Below are 26,145 nucleotides of genomic sequence, written 5' to 3' on the forward strand. Positions count from 1 at the left end.
GCGATTTTGGGTTTCTTTCACTCGCGGATAAATCGCACCAACTATTACCTTCTCACCAAGCTGCTTGGCAATGGTCTTGTAGCCCATTGTCAGCCTTGTGTAGGTCTACAATCTTGTCCCTGACATTCTTGGACAGCTCTTTAGTCTTGGCCATGGTGGGGAGATTGCAATCTGATTGCTTCTTTGTACAGGTGCCTTTTATACAGGCAACAAGCTGAGATTAGGGAGTGCTCCTAATCTCAGCTCGTTACCTGTATAGAAGACACCTGGGAGCCAGAAATCCTGCTGATTGATAGGGGATCAAATACTTATTTCACTCATTAAAATGTAAATCAATTTATAACTTTTTTTAAGTACGTTTTTTGGGATATTTTTGTTGTTATTCTGTCTCTCACTGTTGAAATAAACCTTCCATTAAAATTATAGTTTGATCATTTCTTTGTCAGTGGGCAAACATACAAAATCAGCAGCCGATCAAATACCACCCCCCCTCCCCCCACCGTACGTGATAAATCTCTGAATATACCTGCCTGACGATGACGTCAGTTGTGACGAAACGGCCGTAGGGTCACAACGTGAGCACGTGTCGCGCATGCGCGATTGTATTTTAAACGGCGGTGGAGTTCGTTTTTTTACTTCTCCCTGTCAGAAGCTTCGGTTTTAGATTTATTTGTTAACACATATTTTAAATAAAGTAGTAAGATTGGTCTGCACTATTGGAGTCCTCTTTTTCTTTTTGGGGCACCTGTTGACAATTTTTGCTGCATTTTGCTTGGAAACCCTTCTTGGTTTGCCATAAGAGGAACACCCCTGGAGAGTATACGGTGATCACAAGCAAAATCTTCCTGTGCAATTGGCAGAACGTCTATGGAGCCTTCCTAGGAGACATCCACTGGACCTATACATCTCTACTGAGCCTGTTTTGACCCCCCTGAATAAGGGTGGTCGCAGGCTGTCCGGTAAGCCTCCAGCTGTATTCTCTTGGTGGTGGGCTACAGTTGCAGTGGAACACTGAACCGGAATTTATGTTGAAATTTCACCACGTTTGGGACTCTATATTTATTTGCAGTATATGAATTTTTGGGTTGGTCCTAACCCATTTATTTTAATTTTATATATTTTTTTACTATGCTTTGGGACTTTTATTTACAGCATATGAATCTTTGCGTCTGTTTAACCCAATAATTTCAATAATTTTATTATTGTTGAGTAGTATATGGTTTTTGGATTAACGAACGTTAATAGGTTGACAGTTTCTTTATCATACATTGTCAATCATCACTGTATTGATTTTCATTGTTTATGTTGATATTTGGCTCACACAATTAACCAAAATTAAATATACGTATATATGTTCATATTACTCACCGTTTTCAAACACATATAGGTTTATCTGAACACTTCCTAGTGTCACTAATGATTTACACACATGTGCGTTTGATTATTTTAGAATAGTGATATATGGTTTTCATTACCCACTCACTCATAAATTTCACGGGTCCTGGTATATTCGCATATATTATTATATGCGCTTTCTTTATTAATCCAGCGCTACACTGTTTTTTATATTGTTTTAGTTTGTGTTGATTGAGGGAGTTTATTTTCACTTTAATTTTAAAGCAAATCCTCAATCCTGCAGTTCAGTTCTACTTTGAAAGGCAAACAGTTGACCATTAGTCTGAGCTCTACAGCATAATAAAGTTGCCAAATACCCAATGAAAGGGACCTTTTTCAGATAATCATATAATAATAATAAAAAAAGAGAAAAATATGTCCATGTGAATTCATCCTGAAAGTTTTTTTTTCATCAATCAAATGTTTAAAAAATTTGAACTTTATTATTATTATTATTACTAGAGAAACAAATGTAATATTCATATTTCATTCCATTTACAACTATTCAAGTCGGAAATGTATTTTGTTTCAATTTATACAATTTCAAATGTGATTCACAGGTCCAACGATGAATATAAATGCTTATCGTTCCCTTTTTTGATTATTCAGCCTGCCACGTGTGAAATTCCCAAAATTCATATTTACTAAAAAAAAAAAAATTTGTAAACAAACACACTTTCCATTTGGAAAAACAATGCCTATTTAACACAAATGCAAATAAAAAAAAATGATTTTTTTTTATCCTGACAAAAACCAGGTTATACATTTTATATGTTTCTTTACATTCAATATCATCCATAATCCCTGTTCAACTATTTGTATTGTTATTAAACACTATTCAGCTAAAATGAAAACTTCACACACAGTTATCTTCCGGCCACTTCAGTGTTTTTAATGCAAATGGGTAGACATTCATGCAAAAACAAATAAAAAAATAGAAAAGAATTGCAAGACATGCCGGAAAAATGAAGAGTTAACAAATTCTCTCTCTCCTTTTCTTTTTGTCAAAATGTTTGCATGTGGAGCAGGCAACAAATTTTACAGTCTCAGAAAAAAATGTTATTTTACAATATTTACATATTTCATGCAAAAAGTTTCCTCCCTCCCCCCTTCTGCTGTCTATTCTCAAAATATTTTTTTTTTAATATAGTGTTATGCTTAATTTTTTTTACTTTCTTGTTATAATTAAAGTATCTCAATTTTACCACGTTTTTCAGACCTTTTTTTTTCAGATGAACTGATAATTTTAGTGTTTTAAATTATCAATGAGCACTGAAAACACATTTAAATTATGGAAACAAGGTGTATATAAAAAAAAAAAAGTTGTAAAAACAGCAATGGGGTTCAATAATTTAAAAATGAATAAAAGGTGATAACAATAAAAAAAAACACAACATTCTCCTGAATAAAAAAAAAAAAAAAAAAAAAGGGAAAAAAAAAAAAAGAACTATGTACAAAACAAAATGAGGTAAAACAAGCAAGAACAATAGAGGGACCTCTATATAATTTATATAGTCTTATATTTCAGAGCCATAAAATATTAAATATTTATATATAATTATATTTAACAAATTCTTTAATCACATTCACTTTTTTTTATAAAATCCGCTATCATAACGGCGTTCTGCATTTTTTCTTTCACAAACTTATGTTATTCTTTTTATATCTGGAATACGGCTTATACATACAGTGTAAGAATTTCAGATTAAAAAAGGATCTTCGCATGGCCATTAATATTTTTTATAAATTCTTTTTTTTTTTTTTTTCACGTTTTAATAAAATGAAGCATAGAATAATCATGGATACACTTTTTTGTATACTTAAAAAATTACAATAAAAGGATCTTTTTGCTAGTTAATACTCGGGTACTTTTTTTAAAAATGAAGATGAAGAATACCATTGTGGTTGCCGGTAGCAGTCCTCCATCCCACACTGGGGAGATGAAACTATATTGTTTGCATAGCCAATAGACGACTTCTCCAATTTGAGGGTGTTAATGCCAAACGTATACAAAAAAAAATTTGGGCATACAGCACCCATGTACAATTGTACCTCTAATGCTTTGTTTCCCATGTTCTGCTGGCCTCGGACTACTGTAATAAGCCACCTCCCGGTGAGGACTACACCCAGTACAATCGGGAGGAAAGACATCAACTCTACGGAGAACCACAGGACCATATGTGGGGTGAGCTCTGCTTTCTCAAAATTAGCTTTGTGATCACAATGAGCTACAGCCATCGTGTATTGCAACTCATGAACTGTTGTGTCATAAAACATGAAGATCTTAAGTGACATTCCTCACCAAATGGCCAAGACTATGAAGAGTATTTCTCTTATAACCGTAAAGGCCCGTAGGAACCATTGCACCCAATAACTAGACATAGGTACACACAAACCAGACTTGTTCTGCAATACTGAAAACAACTCACCCAACAGGCTTCTTCAGTTCGGAGTGCCTGGAACATACCCATGTAGGGTAAATCAGTCGCCTTAACCCAATCACCATAGAATGTGTCAAGGTAGATGTTAATTGTCCAAGATTAAGACGGGAAGCATCAAGGTTTGTGAGGCCACCCAGTTTTTGACAGATTACAAATCTAGGACGGGGTTACCTGTTAAAGAAAGACCTGAATTGTGGAAGCATTGCCCAAAAAAAGGCAGGCAGGAGCAAAGGCCTCGTCACCAACATTTCCTATGGTCTCCCTTTACTGACTTATGCCTTGTTCTGCACTCTCTCTGGTGAACATCTTGGTAAAGTGACCAGGGTTCTGCTTTCCCATGTCAGAACTGTTACTCTGACAACTGGTGATCTGATAACTGGTAGGGAAATCATAAAGAAGCAGAAGAAGTGCAGAAGGCACAAATCCACAGAATGGATGAAACAGAAGCAAGGGAGATCCTTGTACTGCAAGTCCTCAGATTCAGCTTCCTCTCCAGCAAAACAGAGCAGGTGAGACCACCAAACCTCCTTCCAAAACTGGTGAGACTAGCAGTGCGTTAGACAAGTGGTTCTCAACCTCAGTCCTCAAGTACCACCAAATAGGCCATGTTTGCAGGTTTTCCTTTATCTTGCACAGAGTCAATGGCTTGGTATTTTAAACAGCTATATTATCTAAGAGTAATCCCGAAAACATGGCCTTTTGGGGTTACTTGAGGACTGAGGTTGAGAACCACAGCATTAGATGATCTCACACTGCAGATATAAAGCTTATCAGGCTCTAGACACAGTACAGTAAAGTTCACTGCTTTTCTTCAGGAGGAATTCGAAACAAAAGTCAAATATATGTCCGTGTACTGCTTGGGCACGATATTAGATATAGTAACTCACCATCAGCTCGCAGCAAACCAGTCTACATCACCCGGCTCCACCCTAACGCGTTGCGCCACATATCAGGTGGCCTCAGAGGAAGGCCCGGGGGAGGTGGTCTGCCGATACCAGAAGGTGGAATTGACAGATTTGCTGTGAGCCGATGGTGATTTACTCAATGTGATGTTCTGTTCTTAATAAGCGAGTGCATTACTTTTAAATAAAATAGCTGGAATTACCCAATTATTACACTATAGGGGTTCTTGTATGGTTCTGAGTGTTTGCAGTACCTGCTCATATAATAATGAAAATTTAAAGGGGCAGTACCAGTTCTTGGAATAAAAGGGAGGCATAAGTGGTCAGTGACATCCTGGGATACATATTATATTTAGATAGAGAGAGAGTTCTATACGAGGGGGTCTTCAAAAAGTTTACACACGTGTGTGTATATATTATATCTATAAAAAAATTTGTTTAAAAAAGTGCCAAACTTTTTTGAAGAACTATATATAAGTTGGGGAAAGCACATATAGACCTAGGTCCATCTATAGGTCCAATTGTTAAGGTGAGGGCACACCCTGAACATGGAGGTGCATCTCATGTGTGTGGATTTGTGTTTGCAGCATTGGGATTTTGGTCACATTTTCCACGTTAAGAGTGCATGAAGAATTTGGCACTGAATTGTTTGATGAACTCTCTGCGCCATTCACCAAGAAGATTATTGGATATATGTGGACTTAGGATTATTTGTATTAGTTTTTGTTTACAGTAAGTCCCCTACATAGAAACCTTTGAGTTTCAAACTTTCAAAAGATACAAACATGTATTTGCAGTTTTTTGCATTCAACCCAGCAGGCTGAATGAAAAACAAAAACAAAAAACTGACAGATCACCACACCAACACAGGCAATGTTGGTGCAGCGTTCTCCCCAGCTGTGCTATTGTGTTCTGACAGGTGGACTCCCCCCACCAGAACACACAGATCTCAGCCTTTGTCTGCAAGCACTGATCTTTGTTGGACTTACAAGCGAGCTTCCAGGAATGGAACCCATTTTTAAGTAGGGGTCTTACTGTCTATAGCCCTATCCCACCCAGCCTCGACATCCCAATAAGAGTCTCTGGAGTGGTAGAAGGACTGGCCAATTACTTACCACAGTGCTGATCATTAGCAGAGACCAGAAGCTGTCTTTGACAGCTAGGACCACACAGTGAGCACGCTCTTAGCAAAAAGAGCTCTGCCACCCATGGACGCATATGTGGGTGTTAAAACTCACCTTTGCCACCACACATATGCGTTACTAGGTTGGCAAGATGATAAAACAAAGACAAGGGCCTTCAACATTACAGAACAAGTCCAGGTATATGCGTCTATTACTTGCTATACCAAGGCCTGGATAAATGAGAAATGAGACATACTGTGCTTAATGGGAAACTTTCGAACATTGACTTTAGTCATAACAGTAGCTATAGACAGAACATCTTCCTATGTAGGCATTCCACTGACAGCTACAGAAAGCCGTTAACGGGCAAAATGGGTTGAAGTTTTGTATACTGCAAGAGCCTGGGTGGCCATTTGCAATCAAAAGAGGTAACAAATACTATTTGCTAGGCTGATAACTTAACTGCCCAACATCAAAGTTGCTAGAAAAAGAAAGTTATACTTTAAAGTGTATCTAAAGTAATTTTTTAGCTTTGGATAGAAAAAGGAAAGGGTTACAAAATTTTACCAATATCTTTTTTTTCTGCATGCCTCCCCATTAGGGAGATTCACCTTCTCCATTTTTCCTGTGAATATACAGGTAAAAGCCAGTAAATTAGAATATTTTGAAAAACTTGATTTATTTCAGTAATTGCATTCAAAAGGTGTAACTTGTACATTATATTTATTCATTGCACACAGACTGATGCATTCAAATGTTTATTTCATTTAATTTTGATGATTTGAAGTGGCAACAAATGAAAATCCAAAATTCCGTGTGTCACAAAATTAGAATATTACTTAAGGCTAATACAAAAAAGGGATTTTTTAGAAATGTTGGCCAACTGAAAAGTATGAAAATGAAAAATATGAGCATGTACAATACTCAATACTTGGTTGGAGCTCCTTTTGCCTCAATTACTGCATTAATGCGGCGTGGCATGGAGTCGATGAGTTTCTGGCACTGCTCAGGTGTTATGAGAGCCCAGGTTGCTCTGATAGTGGCCTTCAACTCTTCTGCGTTGTTGGGTCTGGCATTCTGCATCTTCCTTTTCACAATACCCCACAGATTTTCTATGGGGCTAAGGTCAGGGGAGTTGGCTGGCCAATTTAGAACAGAAATACCATGGTCCGTAAACCAGGCACGGGTAGATTTTGCGCTGTGTGCAGGCGCCAAGTCCTGTTGGAACCTGAAATCTCCATCTCCATAGAGCAGGTCAGCAGCAGGAAGCATGAAGTGCTCTAAAACTTGCTGGTAGACGGCTGCGTTGACCCTGGATCTCAGGAAACAGAGTGGACCGACACCAGCAGATGACATGGCACCCCAAACCATCACTGATGGTGGAAACTTTACACTAGACTTCAGGCAACTCGATTTCCAAAGGAAATGCAAAATTTGCTTTCGTCAGAAAACATGACTTTGGACCACTCAGCAGCAGTCCAGCTCTTTTTTTCCTTAGCCCAGGTGAGACGGTTTTCGCGCTGTTTCTTGGTCAACGGTGGCTTGACACGAGGTATGCGGCAGTTGAAACCCATGTCTTTCAAGCGTCTCTTGGTGGTGGATCTTGAAGCACTGACTCCAGCAGCTGTCCACTCCTTGTGAATCTCCCCCACATTTTTGAATGGGTTTTTTTTCACAATCTTGACTAGGGCGCGGTGATCCCTATCGCTTGTACACTTTTTCTGACCACAGTTTTTCCTTCCCTTTGCCTCTCTATTAATGTGTTTGGACACAGAGCTCTGAGAACAGCCAGCCTCTTCAGCAATAACCTTTTGTGTCTTTCCCTCCTTGTGCAATGTGTCGATGGTCGCCTTTTGGACAGCTGTCAAATCTGAAGTCTTCCCCATGTTTGTGTAGGCTTCAGAACTGGACTGAGAGACCATTTAAAGCCCTTTGCAGGTGTTTTGAGTTAATCAGCTGATTAGTTTGTGGCACCAGGTGTCTTCAAAATTTAACCCTTACACAATATTCTAATTTTGTGACACACGGAATTTTGGATTTTCATTTGTTGCCACTTCAAATCATCAAAATTAAATGAAATAAACATTTGAATGCATCAGTCTGTGTGCAATGAATAAATATAATGTACAAGTTACACCTTTTGAATGCAATTACTGAAATAAATCAAGTTTTTCAAAATATTCTAATTTACTGGCTTTTACCTGTATATCTATTTTTTTTTTCTCCTGCATGCCTCCCCATTAGGGAGAATCATCCTCTCTATTTATCCTGTGATGACACACACATATATAAAAATTCTTTATCTTTTCTGCATGGGGAGATTCACCCCCTCTATTTGTTCTGTGAATATATATATATATATATATATATATATTTTTCTGCATGCCTCCCCATTATGGATCTTTACCCTCTCTATTTGTTGTGTGTATATATATATATATATATATATATATATATATATATATATATATATATATATATATATATATATATATATATATATATATATATACACACACATACATACATACATATACATACATATATATATATATATATATATACATACATATACACACACACACACACACACACTCTGAGACATAGCGATTGAAAAAAAAAAAAAAAAAAAAACACAAAGGGGTTTTAAACCTTTCCATGTTCTATCCAAAACTAAAAAAAAATAGTGGTTATACATATATTTTAATGATTTGTGACCCTATATACATGCAAAACAGGCCCCGTCACACAAGTAGAATATTCGTGTTATCATAAGGCATGGCATTATAAATGTACAAGCAGCGCAAGTCAGAAATGCAGTGATGGAACGCAGCCTAACAATTCACACTTTTTTTTCTATTAAAAAAAAAAAAAAAAAATGGTTTCAGTGGACAGTTAAAAAAACAAAAATGTTTAAATTAAAAATGCATTTCTTGTAACGGCCGATCTTTCAATAATCATGGCAGATGGGGCACCGGGGATTCACAATAGTGCAATATTCCTCTACCTGCCCCCCCCCTGGGCAGAGTACAGTTCTTTTACAGGGATCTCAGATCTGTGCGTTAAACCTCCCGCCGGAGCGTACAAAAAACCCCAAAAAACTCCACAACCGTGTAAAAAAAAAAAAAAAAATTACAAAAAAACAAAAAAGCGCTGAATGAAAACCCTCAAAACACAGGATGTAAAATATTTTTTTCATTAACGGTTAAAAAAAAAATTATATATATGCAAATACATATATATGAAAGTGCATGAAATAAAACCAGTCAATTCATTTCTTCAGCTGCCTGTGATGCTTATTTAATCCCCCCCCCCCCCCAACCACAAATGTACAGAAAATATATATTTATATACACACAGCCACATATATATATTATATTTTTATATATATATAGGCGCGTTTATATACACACACACACACTTGGACACGCTCACTGGTGTCCGCACAGTTACACATACACCCTCATGCAAATTATAATGCGCGCCCCATACAAGAATCCCCCCCCCTCCCCATTTCTTTTTTTTCCCCTGTGCACGCATGTATAGGTTGTATAGGCATACTCACACGTATGTGCACATATAAGTAATATTCACGGCATGTATATTTGTGTGTCAGGGTTATGTCCCGGGTTCTTGTATACTGAAAAGAACGTGCATAAATATATAAACATATATGTACAGATAAGCTTATGTACATATGATGGCCTGTGCATTTAGGCATCTGCTGTTGTGCGGCACAAGGCTACAGCAAGAGTAGTTTGGGAGCGGGGGCCCTTAAGGAGTGAGGCCACGCAGACTCCTGGACTGTTAAAGACAAGGAGTGGTGGTGACCTTGGCACCCGCTGCTAACAAGATTATTTACATCTGTACATGCAGTCACATAAACTTACAGCCGTTCACATGCAACATATACACGATAAGTCACGCTCGTTCACACACTCTCTCTCTCATGCACTAGGCTAGGGAGTGGCGCCCTCTGGTGGGCAGACTCCCTCCATCCGGCAATGTGCGAGTTTCCGGCAGCGGGCTCCGGAGATGGGGGCGGGGGGCCCAAGGTTATTTGGCCAGCCCGCGCTTCTGTAAACACTCCAGATCTTGAGTCTGCTTTAATTCCTTCATCCTGGAAGATAAAATAAGAATAGAGAGGTTCAGAAGGGAGGGAAAGATACATTGTACATTGGGGGGGGGGTTTAGTGTCCTTGGAGGACAATGCTGCCCTCCTAAGGCAAGTTTCTCTGATGGGAACCTCATATCTACTCTCCCTGCACAGAGTGTAAAATTAGAATTTTTGGGTTATGCTGCCACCCACAAAAACAACAAAAAAAAAAAAGCACAGGCTCCTCGCCCAGGTATAACCCCTCTCAGCACAGACACGGTTTTGTAGCAAGCAATGAGGAACCACACAAGAGAAGGAAGGGGGGAGGGTTCCCTGTGTCCTGTGATGTAAAGCCAGGTCCAAAAAAAAAACTTAACTGACCCTCAAGAAGCTTCCAAGTAGCCCTAGGGAGAACCTTCCAACCAGTACCGGGACAGGGTTGTCCAGCACCCAGGGCAAGGGATCCAGAATTGCACCCTCTCCCCCATTATTAATACACGCCATAGAATGGGTGTACCACCCTGCGTCCATTTTTGGCCACTGTGCTGCACTGCGCTCAGGGCAACTTCCCATCCTGCCCACCCCTTCTGCCAGCCCCACTTCCAACAGTTACAGGAAACAGTTAACCCCGTCCAGAGAAAACACTAAATAATGAAGCAGGGGCCTGGAGAACTGGCTTTTATTCTCTGAGGGTTAACGTGTTTCCTGCGCCATTTTGAGGAGCTCTAAGACCCCATACACACTATTAGATTTTCTGCAGATTTTTGTCTTCGGATTTACCAAAACAATGTAGTGCAATGGCCTTCCTGACTGTATACAAATTGAAACTCTTAAGGTTTGACCTCATATTATATGGTTTTGGTGAATGCGAAGACAAAAATCTGCAGAAAATCTAATAGTGTGTATGGGGTCCAAGTCTTGTGGGCTGTCCTTGAAGACGACTTGGGAATAGAATTTTACAGGTAAACCAAAAATCCCAAAATGTCTTTATCACACAACACAGAGTTTCTCTTAAGGCCACTTATGCCCCAAAGTTCTGAGCAAGAGGGCTAAGCAACAATGCAACAAGCCCAAACCCCAAAACAGAGTAAGGAGCCCAACTACAGAGCCATCTGCAGGACCTTAGGACTTAAAACTGGCATCCGCAGAGGTGAAAATATCTACCCGGTAACACTATGTAAACCTATAAACAGAAGACCAGTTAGCAGTAGCAACCTTATAGACTTGAACAGCTGAAGTATGATGTTGAAATGCCAAGAAAGCACTTATACTCCAAGTAGAACAGAACTTGACTGGCAAAAGCTGAGCCTTGTTCTCAATGGCATGGGCCCGACTTGCTGAATCCACCAAGAAATAGTGGAGCAAGAAGCAGTATGTCGCTTAGAACAGGGGGTCTCCAAACATTCTAAACCAAGGGCCAGTTTACTGTTCTTCAGGCTTAAGGGGGTCTAAACTGTGGCCAGTGGGAGTAGAAAATGCCCCATCATTGGTGTCACTGGGAGGAATGGTGCACCATCGTTGGTGTCAGCTGGAAGAAAAGGGGCCCAAGGGCTGGATAAAGTCCAACAAAGGGCCACATATCTGGTCCCCGGGCCACAGTTTGGAGACCACTGCCTTAGAAGAACCTTCAAGTAGAACAAACAGGAAATCAGACTGTTAAAATAAAGACTTAAAAAAAACAACCAAACAAACCGCACAGACCACATCCAAGGAGAGAAGATCTTTCTCATTAGGGTGTTTGGGATTAGGACTTAAAGATAGTGACACAATGTCCTGGTTCAGGTGTTAAGACGACACCACCTTAGGCAAAAAAGAACCTGATCTCTGAAGGACCAGAAAAAGTTCCCAGGAAGACAGTGCAGCCAGCTCTGAGACCCTAGGACCCAAATTAATGGCCATCAAAAAAAGACCACCTTGCACGTAAGAAGTGCCAAAGAAGATCCCAAATGGGTTCAAACAGAACATGCTATAAAACAAACCACATGGGGACACCAGACAGGCAAAACAATCCACGCAACCCCTTGTACAAAAGCGTTTACACAGGAATGAAATGCAATAGATCTCTGAAACAGTATGACCAATGCTAAAATCTGCCCATTGAAGAGTACTTAAGGCCAGAGAGAACTCCAGGCCAAGGATAAAACCTTTGAGTCAGACACCAGGCAAAATAAGCCTTCCAAGTAAGACAGTACACCTTCCAGGAGGTCAACTTCCTTGCCCTAAGCAGGGTAGTAATAACAGAGTCAAAACACCCCTGTCCCTTAGGACTTGGGCCTCAACAGCCATGACATCAAAGCCAGTGACCAGGATGAAATATTGGTCCCTGCGACAGCAGGTCTGGTCAATCTGAAGAGCTAATTACTCATCAGCCAGCAGATGGAGAATGTCCAGATATTACATTCTTTGAGGCCCAACTAGAGTGATAAGAATCACCAGCACACCTGTATTTTTTCTGCATAGCAGGCGAGGCAGATATTGAAGCGGAAGAATTGCACAGTTTAGAGAAAACTGATCCCTCCGACAAAGGGCTTCAAACACCTCCGGGTGAATGGCCATCAGGCCCGAGTCCAGCCGGTAACGACTGAGAACGTCTGACAATTTTTAATGCCTGGAGTGTGCACAGCGGAGAGTTGAAACATATAGCTTTGCACAGGACAAGATCATGCCCGTCTCTTCCTGAGCGAAACAGCTTCTTGTTCCAACCTGCTGATTTATATATGTCACCTCCTTGGCATTGTCGAAACTGCGAGACCCTGAAGGCAACCAGACCAATGTTGATCAGCACTGACACAGCCAGTTCCACCTTGAACCAACCAGTTTTCAGGAGCACCTCCCCAGTCTGTCAGGCTGGCAACCATGCTTGGAACATTCCAGGTTATTGGAAGAAATTATTTTCCAGGATCTGACATCTGGGAAGGAATCCATCAAACCAGGGCTGACCTGACCTTTGCATTCAGATACACAAGTAAACCCAGACACTGTGGACTCTTCTCCCAAGCCAACTCCTTGGAGTGAAACTGGGAATATAGAACTTCATAAAAGGTGAAAAAAAGACCATCTTCCGCAGCCTCTCAGAAGAAAAAATGAATTGTCTTGTGGAAGGAATATCTTGGACTGAGCTGTGTCCAGGACTAAGCCCAAGTATTCCAGCCATTGCATTCAGATCAAGGCTGCTTTTTGGAGGTTGAGTACCCAAACCTTTCCAGGGCCTGCACCGTCTGGTCCAAAACGGAGACTGTGCTGCGGTGAGAGGGGCTATACCTGGATAGGGAATTTTGCCTTTTTTTGGCCAGTGTTTATTCACCTAATGGTGGCAGCATAACCCAATGATTTTGAATATTGAGAAACCCTGTGTCCTGTGAATTACAATTAGGAAAAGGTCAAAGCAGCTAAATACATTGCAGGTGCATCAATGTAAAAGGTATACCAAGGATCACAGTTCCTTTTCTTTAGAAAATAGCCACAACCTGAGTAGAAAAGTCTGTTCCCTGTTGGCATGCAGCAGAGAAGGAACCTTGCTCTCTTTGTGGAAACAGTGATCTCTTTGCAGAGGTCCAACACTCTGCCTGCAGATAACAAAATTCATGCTGCCGATTGGAGAGTTCTAACGCGCTAGACCCGATTTTTCTCTGTGAACCAGAAGGAAGCTTTGGGTCTCCGCTCAGGCTTTCAAAGCCGTTTAGTTTATCCCATTTGCGAGTGCACACCAAACGGGAGTCTGTCCTGATCCCATGATATAAGAGTATAGGAAATATGTGAGACCCCACACACCAAGCAAAGCCTTGCGTCATAAGCTCCATCCAAGCCATGCCCCAACACGTTTCACCACAGGGCTTAATCATGAATTCAAACCATGGGGCAGGGTGAAACGCGTTGGGTGGCACAGCTTGGACGGAGCTTATGACACATGGCTTTGCATGATGTGTGGCTTCTCAAATATAACTGTTTATTATTCTCATGACATATGGCTTTGCATGGTGTGCGGTGTCAGATATTTCCTATGCTCTGATTTGAATTTGCTGCAGTTAGGCAACACTTACACGCCCGTGACTGGACAGTGAAAGGAGATGCAGCAGACTGATGAGCTTTGCGTCATTCTACTCTCTTCTGTGCTAAGCAGCATGTCCCTTGTTAGCACATGAGTACTACAGCACAACTGACTAGCTTTCTTGTGCTGCTTCACCCTCTCCTACTCTGGGCTCTGTGGTACAGTGGCTGCAAGAGGCTGATACCAAGTCATACTTACACAGATTGCATTTAAATAAATTGCATTTAATGCTTGAAAACTGCAATAAAGGTACAGTAAAACCTTGGTTTGAGAGCATTTTGCAAGACAAGCAACGTTTTTTAATAAACTTTAACTTGATATACAAGTGATGTCTTGATATACAAGTAGCGTCATGTCACAACTGAGTATAAAAAGAGAAGAGAGGCGCCTCCAAGTGTAGCAATAGACAAAGAGAAAAAGGTCTGGTGTCACCCGCAAACCACCTCCATCCCAATATATGCAACAAAAAACAGGAAATCGCCCCGGGACTTTAAATGAGGTGAATGCGGTTAGCCAACGATTGACAGTTTTTTCCCTCTGCCTCCTCAGCTCCCGAGCCGGACGATCGTTTATGCCGCCTCTTTGTATCAAGCAATTGGTAGTCTGAGCCAGCCTTTGGTGAGTATAGGGCCCATGCGTTTTGGACCCTCTTGACTAATTGTCACAATACCATGTCTGTGCTGGTGCTTATTTGGTTCATTATACCCCCTACAGATGTACTGCACACGCATCTACCCCTGATGAAGCAAGCATGGTCTTGCGAAACGCGTTGATACTTTTCATGCCTGTGTACTTTGCAATGTACATTCTATACCATGATACTTGTAATGACCTCTTTTACTGTATGTATTATTTCAGTGGTTTGGCTATGATTAATGGTTATGTTTGCAAGACAATTTTAATACATTTTGAGAGTGCATTTAACCGCATTCACCTCATTTACAATCCCTGGACGATTTCCTGTTTTTTGTTGCTAATTGTAGCAATATGGTTACATTTAATGAAGGTACAACATTTAGAAACTCACATGGTTGATGATTAAAACAGGCAGATCTAAGTATGCAGGCTTCCGGGGTAAAGCCATCCACATAGATCATCCTCCTCACAGTCATAGACGTCTCCCCCTCCACGCTGTGCCCCACGAGCAGTTGAAGCCTCGCTTTCAGATCGCTCTACTGCAGGGTAGTCTTCCCGGTCAAGAATGCAGACTGACAGCGGTTGGAGCCGGTGGTGCGGGGGATGGTCTATGTGGACAGCTTTATCCCGGATGCCTGCATACTTGGATATGCCCAATTTAATGAGAGTTTCTAAATGTTGTACCTTCATTAAATGTAACCATATTGCTACACTTAGAGGCGCCTCTCTTCTCTTTTATACACTGTAGATCCTGCTGGATTTTGCTTCTAATCCCCTTGCGGAGGCTTCCATTTGTGGATGGATATTTTATGGTTACACAACCTGGTCAAATTGCTGTAATCTTTTTATATGGACTATAAACCGAAGGACTTATGAATAAATGGTTGTGGAACAAATCATCTGAGTTTCCATTATTTCTTATGGGGAAATTCCCTTTGATATACAAGTACTTTGGATTACAAGCCTGTTTCTGGAACGAATTATGCTCGCAATCCAAGGTTTTACTGTACTTTTATATCTGACTGGAGTTTAGCAATCACCATGAAGCTGAAGATTTACATTGCAGACCTGAGGGATATCCAGACGGATTTGAAATCTCTAGAATTGCTGGCAGCCACACACTAAAACCAGTTGCTGGGCGAAACTATGTTATGCAACGTCGCTTCACCCTGTGGCCACTAGGGGGCGCCCCCCCCCCCCACTCGCTCCCCGATGCGAGTGCCCAGCAGTCTAGATCACTGCCGGGCTCCCACGATCGCTCGGGGCACACTGAGAACCCGGAACTGTGTGTGAGAACACACAGTTTCCGGTTCTCTGAGGGGAGAACTGAAAGATCCTCTGTTCATACAGAGTATGAACAGCGATCTGTTATCTTCCCTGCACAGTCCCCTCCCCCCTTCAGTTAGAACATGTACTAGGACACACAGTTAACCCCTTCACTGTCCCCTAGTATTAACCCCTTCACTGCCAGTGACATTTTTACAGTAATCAATGCATTTCTAAATCGCACTGATCGCTGTATAAATGCCAGCCAATGGTCCCAAAAAGTGTCAAAAGTGTCCGCCATAATGTCGAAGTCACGATAAAAATCGCTGATTGCCGCCATTACTAGTAAAAAAAAAAAAAAACTATTAATAAAAATGCCATAAAACTATCCCTTATTTTGTAGACACTATAACTTTTTCGCAAACCAATCAATATACGCTTATTGCGATTTTTTTTACCAAAAATATGTAGAAGAATATGTATCGGCCTGAACTGAGGAAAAAAGTTTTTTTTAATATATTTTTTGGGAATATTATAGAAAAAAGTAAAAAATAATGCTTTTTGTTCAAAATTGTCACTCTTTTTTTGTTTATAGCACAAAAAATAAAAACCGCAGAGGCGATCAAATACCACCAAAAGAAAGCTGTATTTGTGGGAAAAAAAGGACGTCAATTTTGTTTGGAAGCCGCGTTGCACGACCGCGCAATTGTTAAAGCGATGCAGTGCCGAATCGCAAAAAGTGCTCTGGTCTTTGGCCAGCCAAATAGTCTGGGGCTGAAGCGGTTAAACCGCTCAGCAGGATTAACAACCTGCCTAGGCCGAGGCTTACTGCAGCTAAATCTTCTGGGCTTATTTCAATAGAGTTGATTGATTAATTGATGGAGCAATTTGGTTCTATTTATTTAATTGATTTTTTACAGTCTTTACAGAGTAATTCTAGGCAACAAGTGAAAGCGTTTGTTCAGCGACTACCGCTGTTTTATAAAGACTTTCCTTCCTTTCTTGGACTGAAAGTTCCGCCAACTGTTCACAGTGCTTGAGACCCTTTCCCCAACTTGAACGATAAGTTCACGTTTGTAAGAGAAAAAAAATAAATTAACTTTTTTTGCAGTTTTGATCTTATTTTATTAGGTGTCTGCAGAGCATTACACCCACCATGATCAGTGCCCTCGCAGTCTGAGAACTACAAGCTGTCTGCCGTCTGACTTGCAGTTCATTCATTCACAGAACTCTGTACTAATCGATTTCAGCACAACCAGCCATCCCATAAGATGAATCAAATCTCAACCGGTCCCTACTGAACATGTTGAGATTTCGTCCAAAAGGGAGGACACGTGACTGCACAGCCGTGCAAAAAAGGTGCAAAGGGAGGACACGTGACTGCACAGCCGTGCAAAAAAGGTGCAAAGGGAGGACACGTGACTGCACAGCCGTGCAAAAAAGGTGCAAAGGGAGGACATGTGACTGCACAGCCGTGCAAAAAAGGTGCAAAGGGAGGACATGTGACTGCACATCCTTGCTGTGCAAAAAAGGTGCAAAGGGAGGACACGTGACTACACAGCCATGCAAAAAAGGTGCAAAGGGAGGACATGTGACTGCACATCCTTGCTGTGCAAAAAAGGTGCAAAGGGAGGACACGTGACTACACAGCCATGCAAAAAAGGTGCAAAGGGAGGACATGTGACTGCACATCCTTGCTGTGCAAAAAAGGTGCAAAGGGAGGACACGTGACTACACAGCCATGCTGTGCAAAAAAGGTGCAAAGGGAGGACATGTGACTGCACATCCTTGCTGTGCAAAAAAGGTGCAAAAGACAGACACGTGACTGCACAGCAGTACAAAAAAGGTATGCAGCATTAAAAAAAGCACATACTGCATTCAACATAGACCTAAAACAGGGGATAACAGTATTTAATAGCTGTGACTTTACAACCACTTTAAGCAAAGTATTTTTATCAATTTTTCACATTCTTCACTATATAGCAACCTTTCATTTTCAACTTTGGAAACTGGTAAAACATTTTGCTGAGAAAATAAGGCCAAAGGATGCCAGTTATTACACAGATCCTTATAACGGATAATCTGTCATCCGCAATAATAATCTGTAATCATTCCTCAACTGTCACGTGCATTCCTCCTCCCTCTTCTTATAGAAGCAGTGATTGCTGTGTCATGTTACCTGTGGCTGCAACGTCGCAGAAATCGCATGATCTTACGAGCAGCCTGGTCCTGCTTCTTTGTCAGGAATGACCCCCTGTGAAAAGACAAAAAAAAAAGTGTTTCAGCGCCGAGACACAGCAAGACAATGGGAACACAAAGATGTCGGTGTGCTTTGTCAGCGGCTCACTTGAGGCGATGTTGCAAGGCCGGTCCCCCGCGGGCTCCCTCTCTGTAGCTTCTGTAACACTGCTGGATCAACACAGCTGCTCTGCGACTCTGCTGGAAACGCTTCTGCTCATAGTAACTGCGGAACTTGGACTGAATCAAGATGGCCGCTTGCGTCATTTTCTTGTACAGTGCGTACTGGGCAAGGAAAAAAAAAGTGAGATGGTAAAAAAAGGAGCGCAAGATTCACATTAAGCCTCAGCAGATCTCTATAACCCGCTAATCAGAGTAAACATCAACACAAGGATTCTCCAAAATAAAAAATAAAAATAAAAAATCTGCTTCTAGGTGTTCTATCACTTAAACAACCATGCAGAGATGAATAGCGGTTCTCACCGTTTAATGACAGTGGCTGTAAATATGTAAATCTGAACAGTGAACTTCTCGGATTTACTCACTTCTGGTTAAATAAAACAAAATTGTCACCGTGTGATACCCCCAGCTGCCTGTGGACCCACAGTACACATCCTGAATGTCACCACAATGCACTCATCTGATGTACCTTGAACACAATGGCGTTGCAGCACACCACAACGCACGGTCTGATAATATAGTACAGGTCACATTTCTGCTGTGCTGTTGTATGTTAGCAGCTCAATCAAATGAATAGGCTTGTCTCCAAATAATGTGTATAAATGCATGTTTGCTAGACACCATACAAAGCCCTGTGGACATCTTAATGGGCCCCAAAAGTGGACAGGAAGCCTGAAGATTTGTCTAGTAGGAAGTGAGTACCATGAAGAGTAGGGGGACAGGGTGCTGTGTCGGGGTTCAGCGTGTAGAGTGAAGTCCTATGTTGTCAAGTAAAAGTACAGGCACCTTGGGTAAAATCTAGGGGTATAGGAAAACTGGAGCACCCCAATACTTATCTCCTCACAGAAATCCAGACAGGACAAGAAGCCTGGCTATTAAGGAGATGTCTTACTCCAGAGTTCATAAATCCATCTTAAACAGCATTTACAGCCCCAAATTACCACTTTGGGGGAGAGAGGTGGGGGGGGGGGGGGGGGGGGTATTTTACAGCCCTCGACACATTGTGTTTCTATGATATATTAAAGCAGGGGTCAGCAACCTTTTTCCACTTAAGGGCCGGATTCAATATATGTGAATGCATGGAAGGTCGCATTCACCTGCTAATAAATGATAATGATAATTATCCTAACATAGTAATAGCAGTACAGGTTTAACTCACTTTAAAGGTGCTTCACTAATACAAAGCCAGTTCACCCTGAGGAAGTATGTAGCTGTGGATTCGGACTTTACTGTCCCTCCCCCATCCTGGCACCCAAGGGTGGCTGACGCCAGCCCTGCCAGCCAGCATGGTCTGGAAATGGGGTTCCTGTCCCCAAGTGAGAAGGGGTCCCTGACCCCAGGGGTGATGGGTCCCTAATAGGGCGCCCCCAATAGTGTCCTCTGCCCTCCGCGCCCCCAATAGTGTCCTCTGCCCTCCGCGCCCCCAATAGTGTCCTCTGCCCTCCGCGCCCCCAATAGTGTCCTCTGCCCTCCGCGCCCCCAATAGTGTCCTCTGCCCTCCGCGCCCCCAATAGTGTCCTCTGCCCTCCGCGCCCCCAATAGTGTCCTCTGCCCTCCGCCCACAATAGTGTCCTCTGCCCTCCGCCCACAATAGTGTCCTCTGCCCTCCGCCCACAATAGTGTCCTCTGCCCTCCGCCCACAATAGTGTCCTCTGCCCTCCGCCCACAATAGTGTCCTCTGCCCTCCGCCCACAATAGTGTCCTCTGCCCTCCGCCCACAATAGTGTCCTCTGCCCTCCGCCCACAATAGTGTCCTCTGCCCTCCGCCCCCAATAGTGTCCTCTGCCCTCCGCCCCCAATAGTGTCCTCTGCCCTCCGCCCCCAATAGTGTCCTCTGCCCTCCGCCCCCAATAGTGTCCTCTGCCCTCCGCCCCCAATAGTGTCCTCTGCCCTCCGCCCCCAATAGTGTCCTCTGCCCTCCGCCCCCAATAGTGTCCTCTGCCCTCCGCCCACAATAGTGTCCTCTGCCCTCCGCCCACAATAGTGTCCTCTGCCCTCCGCCCACAATAGTGTCCTCTGCCCTCCGCCCACAATAGTGTCCTCTGCCCTCCGCCCACAATAGTGTCCTCTGCCCTCCGCCCACAATAGTGTCCTCTGCCCTCCGCCCACAATAGTGTCCTCTGCCCTCCACCCACAATAGTGTCCTCTGCCCTCCACCCACAATAGTGTCCTCTGCCCTCCACCCACAATAGTGTCCTCTGCCCTCCACCCACAATAGTGTCCTCTGCCCTCCACCCACAATAGTGTCCTCTGCCCTCCACCCACAATAGTGTCCTCTGCCCTCCACCCACAATAGTGTCCTCTGCCCTCCACCCACAATAGTGTCCTCTGCCCTCCACCCACAATAGTGTCCTCTGCCCTCCACCCACAATAGTGTCCTCTGCCCTCCACCCACAATAGTGTCCTCTGCCCTCTACCCACAATAGTGTCCTCTGCCCCGCCCCCATAGTGTCCTCTGCCCCGCCCCCATAGTGTCCTCTGCCCCCTGCCCACAAATAGTGTCCTCTGCACCCCATAGTATCCTCTGCCCCTCCATAGTGTCCCCTGCCCCCCCCCCCCATAGTGCCCCCTGCACCCAACCCCACGGACTTAAAAACACACGCTGTGTAGGTAGAACTCTCCTACCTTACACAGGTGTAGAACACAGCGGCCAGTGGCTGGTATCACAGGGCTGGCTGGGGGCGGGAACTGCTGAAGTGAACTTTTTACATCAACAGGCTGGTGATTGGTTGCTAGGATCAGCCAGCAACCAATCCCCTGCTGTTTAATGTAAAACGTTATCAGCAGTTCCCGCCCCCATCCAGTCCTGTGATAACAGCTACTTGCCGCAGTCCAATGAAGAGGGCTGCGGCAAACATGTCTGCAGGTTGGGTGCCCATGAACTAATCACGGGCACTGAGGGGCCGGACAATTAGCGGTGGAAGGCCGGGTGTGGCCCGTGGGTTGCCAACCCCTGTATTAAAGGCTAAGTTCACCTTTTTTTTTTTTTTTTTTAAATAAAACTACTACAAATAACAAATAACAAACAGCAAAGTGCAGCGCTAATAACATATGTGAAAAGTTAAAATTGAGTTCCACCAAGTGACATGTAAAACAATTAGTGAAAAAACATATTACAAATAACAAATGAAACTAAAATCACAAATGTATGTGAAAAAAAAGTCCAAAAATTCTTGATAAGTCCACAAATAAAGTAAATAAATGAAGAACACCCATCCAAGAGAGGTTTGTGACAAAAAGTGCCTAGATATGGTCCACCAAAACGTGTGTGAGTAGAGTCTGCTTACCAGACGGCGATGACTGCTATTATGGCAGTCTCGCCCAGCATAGGGATTATGGTCTCCCAAAACCCAAGGTACAATACGGGATCGGTAGTTCTAACACTCCATCAGACTTATCACAGATTCTGGGTAACCCTCAACCGATACAAAAAGTCACCGACCACCAAATCGCAATCAGCACACCGCACTAATTGTTTTACATGTCACTTGGTGGAACTCAATTTTAACTTTTCACATATGTTATTAGCGCTGCACTTTGCTGTTTGTTATACTTTTGGAGGTCAGATACAGGACTTTTTTTTTAGGGTGCTGGCAGCTTTTCTAATTATTTTTTAATCTAAGCGCAGCTTTTACCCAATTTGGGTTTTTTCTCTTACAAATAACAAATGCACATCTTTTTGCAGGGGAAAAAAAATGTGCTTTTTTTTTTTTAACACTGGAGCCTGTAAAGCCTTGCACCAGCGATCGGTGCAATGCCAGGATCCTGCAGATTCTCTGATACGGGCAGCCAGTTACTGAATTGCAGGAAGAATCAATGAACAACGAGAGCGCTCACCTGCACCCTCGCAGTTCATTGAGAACTACGAGCCATGAGCCACGGTGGCGGAGCGTAGTTGTAGTTTATTCATTCACAGACAGAAACTGTGAATGAATGATGGGGGCTGTGTGGGTGGAGCCATGCTGTTTTTTAGATTGAGACGGCAGGTGTTGGGAGAGGATCCTCTGCCCGTTGTCACAGGTGGGGGGGGGGGGGGGGGGGATCAGAGGGAGAAGCGGTAGGAGCCGAAACATGTTACATGTTCCACCCTAAATGCATGTTCCAGAGGTGAACATATCCTTTTAAGAGGAACTGCAGTCTGCTCACATAATTTGTAATAAAAACATCTTTGCCATTCTGAAGCTTCCCTCCAACCACTTTGCATATTATTTTATATATACTGTGATTCTGCACTTGCCAGATATGCTGCAGAAATCTCCCTCCACTGAGTCTGACTGCATCCATTTTAACTGTGAGCAGCTGCAGGGCCGTCCTTAACACAGGGCAAAAGGGGCAGCTGCCCTGGGCCCGGTCCTTGTTATGGGGCCCAAAGCAGCTGCCCCTTAAGCCCCTTATCCAAAGTAAAAAAACAACAAGAGTGGAAGATTTAATAGATGGAAAGTTGAAAAAAAATATGACTGAAGGTCCACTTGAAATATGTTGGGCTCTAAAAACAACTGGTGTGGTGTTCCTGTTTTTCATGCACCTTCAGCAGTAACAACAATCCTAATACTTGGTCTTCTATTTTAACGGTACAGTTCAAATGTAAAAATATCAAAGTAACAAACAAGGGTTTATTCAGATAATTGGGAGGACACCTCTGCTGTATGGAAGGTGGGATGAGGACATGTGAGAGACAGTTTTACCTTCAGAGCAATCCAGGTTAGCTTGTAAAAGGAGAAAGGTAAGATTAGACGATAGGCAACGAGCAAAACTCAAGATGGAGAAACACAAGGGTCCACTATGATCACTCAGAGGCAAATTGGAAGCTTAATATAGATATTATAAAGCAAATAGTGCAGAGCTAAATAAAGAAAAAAAAAAAAAGACATGTGATGAACATGCACAGAATTATTCCCAAAACCTAACCCAAGTTCATAGAAGTGCAATTCCTTAGAAATGTCACATAAGTAGCTTAAAGAGGTTGTAAACCTTGGGAAAAAAACAAAAACAAAAAACAAACAAAACCTGCAAGACAAAGGCATAATGAGCTAGTATGCATCACATACCAACTCATTATGAAATGCCGTATTTATCGGCATATAACACGCACATTCATTTTATGAGGGAAGTTTCAGGAAAAAAAACTTAAAATTTTAAATAAGGAACTTGGAAGCAAGGGTCAGTGCCCATCTGCAGCCTCACCAGTGCCATCAATGCAGCCTGATCACTGCCCATCTGCAGCCTCACCAGTGCCATCAACGCAGCAGCCTCACCAGTGCCATCAACGCAGCAGCCTCACCAGTGCCATCAATGCAGCCTGATCGATGCCCATCTGCAGCCTAGAGGGGACAGGGAGGGGGGCGGGACGAGCACCGACAGATTACATACAGTGAGAATCTCCTATGATAGACAGAACAGTGGTCCAATGGCGGCCCAGAAGACGGGACTTCCCATTACAGAGGCCGCCAAGTAAACAGGAGATTTTCACTGTATGTAATCTGACGGCGCTCGTCCCGCCCCCCTCCCTGTCCCCTCCGAGGCAGCTAAGACTGAAGTATTGGCATATAACACGCACTTTTTCACCCTTAAAATCAGGTGCAAATAGCGTGTTATACGCCAAGTACTTACTTTAGAACGATGCCCTGGATCGGCGTCGGCCCTCCGAGTACAGCGCGGACATCTTCTACCGGAGTTACTTCCAGGTTTGCTGCTCCGGCGCTGTGATTTGGCCAGAGTCGCAATGACGTCACTCCCGCGCATGGGAGCCGCCAGTCACGGCGCGACTCCTGAAGAAACTGCACCAGTGGCCTGTTTCTTCAGTGCGCATGCGCCGACGTCGGCAGCAGCGCAAATACGGAGTATCTCCTAAACTGTGTAAGTTTAGGAGATATTTCCAGTACCTACAGGTAAGCCTTGTTATAGGCTTACCTGTAGGTAAAAGCAGTGTAAAAACAAGCGTATTGGTACAAGTGATCATTCTTTCAGAGAGCAAAATGGCCGACCATCAATTGCGCATGCGTTGGGCGGAGTTACGTGCACACGCTACCACGCATGCGCGATTGATGCTCGCCCATCTTGCTCCCTGGAAGAACAATCACTTGTACCAATACGCTTGTTTTTAAAAGCTACTTATGTGAGTGTTACTCCTTTTTTTTTAACCAATAAATTGTTAATACAATATCATGCCATGTCGATTACCCTTCTGTTTCATGTCTGGTGACTCGTGATCAGCCCTGTGGGGGGGGGGGGGGAGTTACATTTAGAAGGCTTTGCTTTCTGGCATTCTTCTATCCATCTCCATGGCGCAACTTATCCGGGGACAGGGGAGGATATCTAGGAGATCCGGATCTCTGGATTGGTTATTGTAAACAAAGCGCATTGGACCCACTCTTATTCGGGGGTCACACGTCCTCTGGTAAGCGCGGTTGTAATTTTTGGCTGGTGACACTTACCCTATCTTACCTTTGAGGCCTCTGAACACAGTCAGTGGTTGGACATCTACCAGTCCAATCTATGTGCCAAAGCCCCCCCCCCCCCCCCCCCCCCCCCCCCAACAGGGCCATCCCTGATTAAGCCCTTAGTCCCCCGAAATGCGTTGGCCTCATTTCATTGCTGAAACTTCAAATAAAACATCTTTAATACCTGCATTTACTGGATACTGGGCGTGCCTTTACTTTCATTTCTTTCCAAGCAAATGTGGAGTCAACCACAAGGCCGTACCCCAAGGTAGCAGCCCAGGCCCAAAAAGGGCTCACCACCTTTTTTTCGCCAACCGGGCAGAAACCTCTGGAAACCAACTCTTCCTCATCTGTCCACACCCTACATAACCTACAGAAGTGAGGGTTCGAGTCAGTCCAGCACGATCTACACCTCCTCTCCTAAACTACTATCTTACCTTTGTCACTTTCATGGCTTGGGGGACTTTTTCATCCTGATTGATCATGGACATTTCTATGGAATTGCACTTCTTTGAACTTGGTTGGGTTTTGGGAATAATTTTGTGCATGTTCATCACGTGTCTTTTCTTTATTTAGAGCTGCACTACTTGCTTTATATTCCATATGTCAAGCGTCTAGACATTGTGCACAGCTGCTGTTTTGTTTGATTATTTGGTTTTACTGTTTGTGCCGATATACATTTTGTTTTATATGTTTAATCCAGATATTATAGAAGTATCTACTTTCCACTTCATGGTAAAACCTTGTCTACTCTTCATATCAAATTGGTATTCTGCGGACAACCAATGAGAACGAAGGTTTACTTCTTACATCACAGTAAAGTTACAAATACCATAATAGATTGGCACTTCAAGCCCGCAGTACCCACCTATCAGGTTTACACTCTGTATTCAGGTGCAGGCAGAAAAAGAGCACATCTTGTTCCAAAATATAATATAGCACGCAGGTACCGCCGCATACTGTTCTCAGCTCCAATGTAAGGTAAATGAATGACAGGCTTCAGCTCAGATCCCAGCTCATTGGTCACACCCCTCTGACATGTTTCACCCACATTGGGCCAACCTCTACGATTAAGCCCAGTGTGGGTGAAACATGTCAGAGGGGTGTGACCGATGGACAGGGATCTGAGCTGAAGCCTGTCATTCATTTACCTTACACTGATGTTGAGTACAGTTTGCGGCGGTACCTTCATGCTACAGTAATGTTTCAGTTACTTCCAGACATTGTGGTCAGCACTACATTCTCTAACACCAAAATCAGATCTACAGACATTCCCTCTTTTAAAGTCACATCTACAGTCTCCGTGTCTCCATGATCCGCAGCTCTCCTCTGTCCTCTCCCCCCTGCCTGTCAGCTCCGTCCACTCCCCATCTCTCCCC

General features: G+C 43.0%; 1 protein-coding gene and 1 long non-coding RNA gene across 2 annotated transcripts in view; both read right to left on the reverse strand.

Annotated features, from left to right (window-relative positions):
* Positions 1 to 2,148: 2,148 nt before the first annotated feature.
* Positions 2,149 to 6,534, reverse strand: LOC141133595 (uncharacterized). The gene is made up of 2 exons (XR_012243101.1): positions 4,567 to 6,534; positions 2,149 to 4,412 (listed from the first exon to the last, which is right to left on the reverse strand). It is a non-coding gene; the product is annotated as an uncharacterized lncRNA (long non-coding RNA).
* Positions 6,535 to 8,503: 1,969 nt separating this feature from the next.
* The window catches only part of CAMTA2 (calmodulin binding transcription activator 2), a gene marked incomplete in the record, with an annotated part of 128,712 nt that continues 111,070 nt past the window's right edge, over positions 8,504 to 26,145 (reverse strand). The window contains 4 exon segments of the mRNA XM_073623058.1: positions 8,504 to 9,982; positions 18,088 to 18,162; positions 18,256 to 18,431; positions 23,012 to 23,032. Coding sequence (XP_073479159.1) covers positions 9,919 to 9,982; positions 18,088 to 18,162; positions 18,256 to 18,431; positions 23,012 to 23,032 — 336 coding nt within the window.

The sequence above is a fragment of the Aquarana catesbeiana genome, linkage group LG03 (assembly GCF_042186555.1).
Source record: "Aquarana catesbeiana isolate 2022-GZ linkage group LG03, ASM4218655v1, whole genome shotgun sequence".
NCBI classification, from domain to species: Eukaryota; Metazoa; Chordata; class Amphibia; order Anura; family Ranidae; genus Aquarana; species Aquarana catesbeiana.